Genomic DNA, 10,510 nt, shown 5'->3' with positions numbered 1-10,510 from the left:
ATAGTTCAAATTCCAAACGCTAGACAGGGAGCCCCGTATTCACTGCCCTTCCTAAGTTTAGGCAATTTCTTGTGTTGATTTGACTTGTTCCGGAGTAATAACAAACAGTTTTGTGCAAAGTGAAACCTCGGAAGACACAGATCCACAATGTTAAAACGAACTCCAGCCTGTTGGTTTATTATAAGGTAGATGGGGGTTATACGCGCTTCTCTACACTCTGATTTTTTTTTTTTTCTAAAATGAGTCTTGCAATGAAAACCAGCGAAACTCTAAGTAACGATACTGGCCTGATGCTTCTCTATTTCAACCTTCCCTATGAAAACTAAGTTTGGGTACCAAATTATTTGACTATAAATTTTAAGACTACAGAAAAAAGAGAACGTCTTATACATATTAAGGCATTCTCTAAAGCTTCACCCGTGTATGAACGCTGGAAATTTCAGCACGAGCTGTTTTTGTAATAAGTAAAATACGAAAGTGCTGCTGATAGGTATTGATATTGTAAGTGCTTATTTTCAATTTGGGGAAAAATCAATATTCCTACCTAATAACAAACGCATTCTTCGCTCGCTTTCCCTCGCCTTGTTTTACACATTAGGCGCAAATGGTTGTACATACTTTTGCTTAATTGCAAACAGCCAAGTGAAAAAAGAAATGTTGAAAATATCGGCGCGCACTTCCATGTGGTGGCTGGGCGTACATCTGCCAAAAGCGTTTCATAAAATGAAAATTTTAATTTTTTGATTTGTAAAGCGAATATGTGCGATGTTTACTTAGACTTTCGAGAGACATAGAGAACTAAGCAGGTCAAACTGTAAACATTTGAATGCATTTATGGGTGGCTAACTAATTTTATCAATTGAAATGGAATAATGAAATGAGTGGAAGGTTCTCCAAAGCTCATACCGCATGTGTGTGTATGTAAATTAATGCATACATGTGTGTTTGTGTACATATACATAGTCAAATGTGTACATATACGTATGTAAATATTCGATTAGCTTCATTTTTAAGGAGCCCAAGGCACGCTTTACTTGGCGATTTATTTTTCGATAACCTTTTTCCCTCATTTTTGGTGCTCCTTTATTTACTTCAATGCATTGAATATGTATGTATTATAGCAATAAATATAAATAAAACTTAATTTCTTTCCGTTTTCAAATATTATTTTGGGTGTAAAAATCCATTACAGTCTCGGTAGATGGCTTTGGTGATCGATATCTCGTAAAGTATCGATCAAACAATTTAAAGTGTATGCGCGTTGTCAAGGTGGCATTTATTTATTTTTTTATTTATTTACTTCAGTCTACAGAAAATGTTTTTACAGACTAATTCACTTAATTAAATATGGTAAGCAGATCAAGCTTAAGTTTTGCAATATTATCAGTAAAGTTAATGATGTTACAATAATTGCTACACATTGCGCAGATCGCACAAGAGGTTCATTAAAGGCATAATTAGTGGTATTATTAGAAATGTTGAATAAACGATTAATTCTTAGGCCATAAAAAGAAATATGGCTTTGAAATTGGCTTAATAAGTCCTTGCAATCGATACACCCTTAATGATATTATTGACAAAGATTATTGATAAATATATTCGCCTATTCGGAAAGAATGGAATAAGGGATTCTCACTAAACAAGTTCGACACTACAGTCTATACAGATGGCAGTAAAATGGATTGTGGTGTTGGAGCTGGTACATATTCTCATAGACTTGGAATTGAAAAATCTGTGCGTCTCCCTAATACCAGCAGTGTCTTCCAGGCGGAAGTACTGGCAATTGGGGAAGCTTCTAGGCTACTAATCACGGATCCCTTTTTTAAGGGCAGTATCGCTATTCTTTCGGATAGCCAAGCTGCAATCCAGGCACTGAGTTCAGCTACAACAACCTCTAAAGCGGTGGAGCAAAGCAGGAATAGCCTCACCACCTTGAGCGAAAACCATAAAGTTACCTTAATCTGGGTCCCGGGACATCGGAGCATCGAAGGTAATGAAACAGCGGATGAACTGGCAAGAAGGGGATCTACCATGAATAACGCTCTTGCAGAATCGGTATTCACACCACTAGGTACAGTCAAGAGTGCAATTTCCCTAAAATATCTTCAAATCGCGGATTGTAGACGGAGAGACCAGATGAAATGCAAAATTAGCAGGAGGTTACGGCCCACCTACAACCTCAAACAATCCTCAATATTGTTAAACATGAAGCGACGGGACGCCTGGAGACTAACGGCAGTCATAACTGGCTTCTGGTCTATCGGAGAACAAGCAGCCAAAATGTGCATCCCTCACAATACATACTGTCACAGGTGTAAACAGCCGGAGAAAAAGGAAACAATCTTCCATTTCCTCTGCGAATGCCCTGCCCTATGGAAGGACAGAATGTTAACCCTGAGTAAACCGCTGTCAACAACCTGATAAGGTTCCTGAACCGCACAGACTGGATATAGTCTTGCTGTAAATAACTGGTAAACAAGTTGGTAACGAGAATGTGGCAACAAAATGGTGCGGAAGCGCTAGTTGGATTCTGGAAGAATCACCACTTAAACCAACCAACCAACCTGTAATGACTGTAAGCCAAGTAATTAACGGCGACTTATATAAGGAGCAGAAAAATCTTGCCAGCCCATTTTAAACGACGCTATTTTTATGAAAACCTTTGTACATTTTCGATTTTCCTCTAATGAACCTCGTAGTGTGGGTTCCAGTACTCAAGGCAGGTCGTACTAAGGCGACATAGAGAGATTTCAAAGTTTGAGGGTCTTTAAAGTCAGGGTCTGAGGGTCTGATTTAAGCAACCATTGCAAATGCTTTTGATATTACACAATCAATATGTTTGGTGTATGAAAGTTTAGTATCAAAAATAACACCAAGATCTTTCATTTCCCACTTCCTACTTAGGATACAGTTATCTAATTTGCTTCTTCTTCTTAATTGGCACGATAACCGCTTACGCGATTTTGGCCGAGTTTAACAAAGCGCGCCAGTCGTTTCTTTCTAGTGCTAACCGTCGCCAGTTGCACGCAACAAGTGAAGCCAAGTCGCTTTCCACCTGATCTTTCCAACGCAGAGGAGGCCTTCCGCTTCCTCTGCTACCACCAGCTGGTACCGCATCGAATACTTTCAGAGCCGGAGCGTTTGCATCCATTCGGACGACATGACCCAGCCAACGTAGCCGCTGGATCTTTATTCGCTGCGCTATGTCTATGTCGTCGTAAAGCTCAAACAGCTCATCGTTCCATCGTTATCTAATTTACAGTTAACAGAAAAGTAATTTGGCTTCCTGGTATATGTTAAAATAAAACATTTATTGACATTTAGAAATAAATAGTTTGATGAGCATCAATTTTGAAAGGAGGAGTTTTAAGTCGTCCGCAAACATTAAACAGTTTGCAAACTTGAAATGTTTAGGTAAGCCATTGTGTTCCATCTTATACAAAAGTATTGAGTGGACCACTTTCTCAAAGGCTTTGGAAAAGTCTGTATAAATTGGGAGCAGTTTTTAATCGCAGATTAGAGCAAGTAGAGCTGCTGGGCAAAAATCCATGTTGGCAATTTGATATAACCTGACTTATATGATCAAATAACTTCATTTGTGTTATTTGATCGAATAACTTAGCAATAGTGCTCTGCTTGACAATAGGCCTATAGTTACAGACGTGATTCCGGTCACCTGATTTATAGACTGGGTCAATCCAACAAAGTTTCCATGAGTCGATAAAAATTCCACTGTTTCACCACACACATACTCGGCCTCATTCTAGAAAAAAAGGCCCAATGTTGCCGCCGGCCCATAAACCGCACCAAACAGTCACTCGTCACTCTTTGTGGGTGCATTGGTTTTTCGGCAATCACTCTTGGATTATCATTCGCCCAAATGCGGCAATTCTGCTATTGACGAATCCACTGAGTTGAAAATGTGCCTCATCACTGAAGATGATTTTCTTCGAAAATTGACCATTCACTGTTGCCATTTCCTGCCACCATTCTGACCATTGACGACGCTTGAAATGGTTAAGAGGCTTTAGTTCTTGAGTCAATTGCAGCTTGTAAGCGTGTAAATGCAAGTCTTTATGCATAATTTTCATCAACGACGAGCGTGAGAGGTGCAATTGTTGGGCACGACGACGAGTTGAGGTGGACGGTTCTTCAACCACACTATCGCGAACAGCAGCAATATTTTCTGCAGTACGAGCTGTACGAACATGCACTGGTGTTTTCACATCTCCTACAGACCCGGTTTGCTCAAACTTTTGCACAATTTTTCCGATTGTACGCACATTTGGACGATTAAATTTACCGAAAAAATCACGAAGTGCGCGATATGCATTTTGATTTGAACGCCCGTTTTCATAATAAGCCTGAATAACTTTAACGCGTTGATCGATTATATATTTTTGGTATGGTTCAAATTGAATTAGTCTGAAATTGAAAAATGTTAAATGAAATGTAGAAAAAAGCTTGACGTTTAGGTGTGGTTTAGATTCAAAATCGGCCCTTGAAATTTAACCACCCTTTATACACAATGGATCTACGACAGGTTGTCATTATGACAAGTAACCTACCTACCTACCTATGTACCTAATTATGTGAGTAATAAAGTTCATTGGCTCATTATGTCGTCCAGTATGAAAATTCTAAATTCGAGCTCAGAGCTACAGAGGTGTTACTATTACTCAAAAGCATCGAAAAATTAGGTATTACAATACTTCCGAAAAATAATTTTTCGAGGTCTAAAAAAGTGAATAAAATGCTCCTGTACAAAAGTAAAATTTTCCAACTTAAAAAATATATTTTATGTGTATTTTCCATTTCAGAAAATTCAGTTTAAAACTCAGATACTTTACATTCAATTGACCCTTGTGCCCCCTGCATATTTTGATTTATTTTAAGCTGAACTAGTTCTACATTTTCAAACTTAGCGCAGCTCATACATGTACATATCTATATATGTAAGTATGTATGTATATATACGTTCGTGTGCATGTGCAGTGTGCATGCACTGTGCGCAATAAAACCTGCTGGAACTCATTTACAAAGCAAAAAATTATTCTTTCCCATCGATTACAGCATTAAAATCAGCGTAAGTATGTAAACACGCCCCATTTAAGAATCCAAAAATACTTGCACTCCATTTCCATAGTGCAGCCAAATGCATGGCTATTTGTGTGTATTTAATGTATGCATATATGTGCGTATGTTTGTATGTATGAATTTATGACTTTATATTCAACTCCACTAAAAATTGCTTTTCACCATTCGGTGGGTATTCACACATTTTTTACATATATTTCATATATCAACGCTCCAGAAATGCCGCTTGTTTTACTCCAAAAGGATGCGGTGTGCCGGAAATTAAGAAATCCTGCTGTCCAGCCAATTTATGTATGCCACTGGAACGGCAATAACGCGTGGCCATGTAAACAAATGTGGGATCAACAAGCAAAACGCTGGCCAAGCAAAGAAATTGGTTAGAGAACAAAAATAAAAAGAAACAAGCAATTCGAAAGCTATCATCTCAACAACAATTACAGCAACAATACGAGCAAAGCGCGCAGATCAAAGTGGCAGCACCTCGAAAAATCCACAGAGGTGGCAACATGGAGATGACCAAAAATAGAAATGTTTAACACACAGAAAAAGGCGCCAACAACAAAACAACGTCATAAAGTATTCAACGAAGGTGCTGAGCGCCTCTACATGCACGTACATACACACAAAAACATAAAAATTCCTACATTATGATACATACATACATACATAGGTGCTTACAAGTGTACCTACATATTTATTAGTATCCAATACATACAAATGCAAATTTAGATACCAGTGCGTGGGGGCCGCCACAGCTGAGCGAGAGCAATACGCAATGTGAGAGCACCAGCAACCGAAAATATATATTTAATAAACATATTTGAAAAATTAAATGTTCGAAAATAGAATATTCAAAATATATTTTGTTTGAAAAGCGACAAAATGATCACCGTCCGGATCTATTGAAGCGCCTGACAATGCGTGCAAAAGGGATAGCGATTGCGTCAGTATGCGCGGCAATAAACCTCAAACACTTCATATCTCTCCCTCCACACACAACCCGAAAAGATCGCGCGAAGCAAGACGAGGAATTCAACAAACAATAGCAACAAACACATCTGCAATGCTTGTATATTGAATATAAATTTGTTAAAGAAATTTCGTGCGCACCCCACCACAGCATCCCCATTATGGTGAGCGCTTAATAGCAGCCGACATAACGTTGACGCGGCAGCCTTGCCTTATACGGCGCTTTTGGAGCGCTTTTAGTGGGGAGCCGTACCAATTGCCATGGAATATATATATTTGTATGTATGTATGTATGTATGTATGCACAAACAAACCCGATGATGCCGAACTAAACGCGAGCAATCTGTGAGATCAGCGAACAGCGAGCAGCGAATAACGAGCGAACCACCCAACAAAGTGATTATGATCATTGCTGTGACGCTATGACGCCACGGCTCGCTTCGTTCGTGGGCTGAGTGGGGTGCTTCAGTGCGCAGGAGCACGATCGTTGTTGCTGACTCGCTCGGATGCGCGCACATCGTTTTCCATGCAGCTCAACATTAACGTGTGGGTGTGTATGCGTATATACGGCAGATGACGATGAGCGCGGTGTGATGGGTCTATTTTTAGTGGCGTTGAAAAATCGTAAACACAACGAATCCCTCTTTGATGTGAACGTATTGGTGTTGCCGCTATTATCTGTCATTGTATCAGTGTATCGTTGTATCGGTGTTTTCGTGTTGGCGGTGAAGGTGAGGCATTTGTTGGAGGGTTGCGGGTGTGTGGGGACGTGAAGCGATGTGAATGCCTAATGTTGGCTATTGCCGAAGAATTTTTTGGATTTCTTAAGTGATCAACATGAAAAGTGTAGTTTTAAGTTGATTGGTATAAAATCGGCTGGTAGTAGCCAAGGCACTTTAGTCAGTCAGTTGTGTTCCAAAGCGTTCAGAACACATTGCCATATTTCTTTACTTATTTCTTCTTGCTCGTGGTTAAAAAACACAAAACTCAGACAAAATGTGTGACGATGAGGTTGCTGCTTTGGTCGTTGATAATGGTGCGTTAACGTGAATTTTATAATTTAGCTGCTATTTCCAAGTGTTGCTGTTGGAAGGATAGGCGTCAGGCCGACTAGTCCCAGCACACAAACAATTGGATTACAGTTTAAAGGATTAACAGCGGAAGAAGGAGGCGAATATGGAAAGTGCAGTGAAAAGTGAAAATGATTTTCAATTACATAGAAGCAAAAAGGATTACATTAACGAATCGAAATCTTGATAAAATTGGATAAATAGTGACTAGCCTAAAGACGAAAAAGAGATGCAAAATGAGAAAGTTCTAGAAAATAGGGCGTTGGCATTGACCAGCATGGCGGATTTTTTTTTTCGTATGACCTCCTTTGAGGTAAATCGCAAGCAGGTCTCAAGAATTTCAAACCCCAATTTGTGGAAAAGAAACAAATTTTTGATACTAGAAATAACAAAAAGCATTGGCTTCAATCAAATATCAGAAGAGAAGATGTTAAATAAAAGAATTTCGCTAGATAAAAATTTACGGAAAATTTCAGTTCAAAATTGTTTACTTAGAAAAAAAGAATAGCAGAAAAAATAGTTCTAAATGTTAGAAAAAACTTCCTAATCGATAAAATGTTTCTTAGGAAAAAATGAACAGCAGAAAAAAAATAGTTTTTTACAGAAAATTTCAAATCATTTAAAATCGTTTGCGAGAAAAAAATATAAGACCAAATTTTTTATGAAATTTTTTAGGATTTTTTTTTATGAATTTCTTATGTATTTTAAAAGTCAAATCTTTAGCAATTTACTTAAAAGTATTAGTTATTTTCAAATCATTTATATCAGAGCATTGAAAAGTCGAAATATGAGGCACCAACTGCAAGTCTAAGAAAAAAATTATCAACCAGATTAAAAAACCTAAAGTACTTGCAAATTAGCAGCATACAAGATTTTACGTTATGTCGGTGCTTGCACCACTCGGGATTCCTGACGGATTCTCTCATACAAATCTAAAAGACGCAGCATTATTCACTTTTTACCGCACGTTTCGTTATTTACCTCGCACTCCTCTTCTCGGCAAAAAAAAACGCAGCAAACACACGCCGAATTTTTAACTTACGTTCGGTATGTTTTCTTTTTGTTTTTTTAGGCTCCGGTATGTGCAAGGCCGGTTTCGCCGGTGATGATGCGCCCCGTGCCGTCTTCCCCTCAATCGTCGGTCGCCCACGTCATCAAGGTGTGATGGTCGGTATGGGACAAAAGGACTCGTACGTCGGTGATGAAGCCCAATCCAAGAGAGGTATCTTGACCCTCAAATACCCCATTGAACACGGTATCATCACCAACTGGGATGATATGGAAAAGATCTGGCATCACACTTTCTACAATGAATTGCGTGTCGCCCCAGAGGAGCACCCAGTCTTGTTGACTGAAGCCCCATTGAACCCAAAGGCTAACCGTGAGAAGATGACCCAAATCATGTTCGAAACCTTCAACTCCCCAGCCATGTATGTCGCCATCCAAGCTGTCCTCTCCCTGTACGCTTCCGGTCGTACCACCGGTATCGTCTTGGACTCCGGTGATGGTGTCTCTCACACCGTCCCAATCTACGAAGGTTATGCCTTGCCCCATGCCATCCTCCGTTTGGATTTGGCTGGTCGCGATTTGACCGACTACTTGATGAAGATCTTGACTGAACGTGGTTACTCATTCACCACCACAGCTGAACGTGAAATTGTTCGTGATATTAAGGAGAAATTGTGCTATGTCGCTTTGGACTTCGAACAAGAAATGGCTACCGCCGCTGCCTCCACCTCATTGGAGAAGTCTTATGAACTTCCCGACGGTCAGGTGATCACCATTGGCAATGAACGTTTCCGTTGCCCAGAATCCCTCTTCCAACCCTCATTCTTGGGTATGGAATCCAGCGGTATCCACGAAACCGTCTACAACTCCATCATGAAGTGTGATGTGGATATCCGTAAGGACTTGTACGCCAACATTGTCATGTCTGGTGGTACCACCATGTACCCAGGTATTGCTGATCGCATGCAAAAGGAAATCACCGCCTTGGCTCCATCCACCATCAAGATCAAGATCATTGCCCCACCAGAGCGTAAATACTCCGTATGGATCGGTGGTTCCATCTTGGCCTCCCTCTCCACCTTCCAACAGATGTGGATCTCCAAGGAAGAATACGACGAATCCGGCCCTGGCATTGTCCACCGCAAGTGCTTCTAAGCAGTTACTATTACCAACTACTAGTAAAACGCTTTTACGTGTTCGTGCTGACGTGGCTATTGCATTGTTGGTCGCATTATTGTGCCTAACGATGCAGTATCACCGCATTAGCTACTATAACATGCCTTCAGAAATGCCCGCCCATTCGTTTATTTATTTATTCGTTTAAATGTTGCCAATTAATGTCAATGGATACCAAAGATCCCTGGTTCCAGATCGAAGATTCAAAACGACTGAACAACTAAAACAACTGTAAACAACAAACAAACATCAGAACCAGCTTTATGTTTTTCATTTAACCAACAAATGTTTGAAAATTTTTCAGTTTCATTTCGATTAATGCTGATTTGCCTTATGGTTTTATGAAAGCATAATGAACGCATTCTTGTTTTAAGGGTATTTTTGCCACATATAAAATAATGTAATGATTTCTTATGTAATTAAATTAAAACAATTTATAATTATTTATAAATAAAAAAACTACTTTTTTAGATTTAATTTTTTATATGAATGACTTTCACGAAAAGTTATTGGGGATATGGAAATGGGGTAGACGGATTCATTGCGCACAGCACATAGGCTCGCATATGGGTTTCTCAAAAGGGAACTGTTTTTATCATGTATTGATTTGCTGTTAGCTTTCAGTGTTCAGCAAGCAGGAAATCTATTCAAATTGTGGCTCCGCTTCGGCTAAATTCACATGCAGTGGATAGTGATCATATTTTTCTATCTGTTGTGCTATGTTATGCTATGTTAGGCTATGCCGTGCTAGGCTATTCCATGCTCTGTTATGCGCTACTGTGCTGTGCGCACCACGTCGCATTCTTCACTTCTTCGCTCTGTACACAAACTTTCGAGGTGTTGCGTAACACTTGAAGCGCATTGTTTTGTAATCTGGTACGAGTATACTACACATACATACATACATACACACATACATATTGTTTATGTGTGTCGGCTGGTGGACTGCCTATTTTTGGAAACCGAAACGATCCGTTGGAATACTAAACGGAAAAGCTAACACGGCCTGCAGGTGCTAGCGAGGTCAGTGAAAATCAGCTCTCGTGTCCACCTCGATCAATGGCATAGCAAGTAGAGCACCAAGCGAGTGGCCACCAGCAGCATTAGGCTATGTATTGGTGGCTGCCGCTGTCTTGTATTTATGGAAATGACATGATTCTTTATTTTTACCTCGCCTAATCGTTTCGGGT

At 39.7% G+C, this 10,510-nt stretch overlaps 1 protein-coding gene across 1 annotated transcript; it reads left to right on the top strand.

Annotated features, from left to right (window-relative positions):
* The first annotated feature begins 6,954 nt into the window (after positions 1-6,954).
* On the top strand, positions 6,955-9,399 carry LOC128868764 (actin-2, muscle-specific). The gene is made up of 2 exons (XM_054111239.1): positions 6,955-7,102; positions 8,209-9,399. Exons 1-2 carry the CDS (start codon positions 7,063-7,065, stop codon positions 9,297-9,299), a joined length of 1,131 nt encoding a protein of 376 aa, XP_053967214.1. The 5' UTR covers positions 6,955-7,062; the 3' UTR covers positions 9,300-9,399.
* The last annotated feature ends 1,111 nt before the right edge of the window (positions 9,400-10,510 follow it).

Source organism: Anastrepha ludens, chromosome 6 (genome assembly GCF_028408465.1).
Source record: "Anastrepha ludens isolate Willacy chromosome 6, idAnaLude1.1, whole genome shotgun sequence".
NCBI classification, from domain to species: domain Eukaryota; kingdom Metazoa; phylum Arthropoda; class Insecta; order Diptera; family Tephritidae; genus Anastrepha; species Anastrepha ludens.
The sequence above is the reverse complement of the archived record's forward strand: the minus strand, read 5'-3'. Positions and strand labels throughout refer to the sequence as shown.

Excerpts from the sequence above, each read along its gene's own strand:
- LOC128868764 (XM_054111239.1), top strand. The coding sequence starts at position 7,063 with ATGTGTGACGATGAGGTTGCTGCTTTGGTCGTTGATAATG. Across the intron at positions 7,103-8,208 it reads TGCTTTGGTCGTTGATAATG|GCTCCGGTATGTGCAAGGCC; the intron begins GTGCGTTAACGT and ends TTGTTTTTTTAG.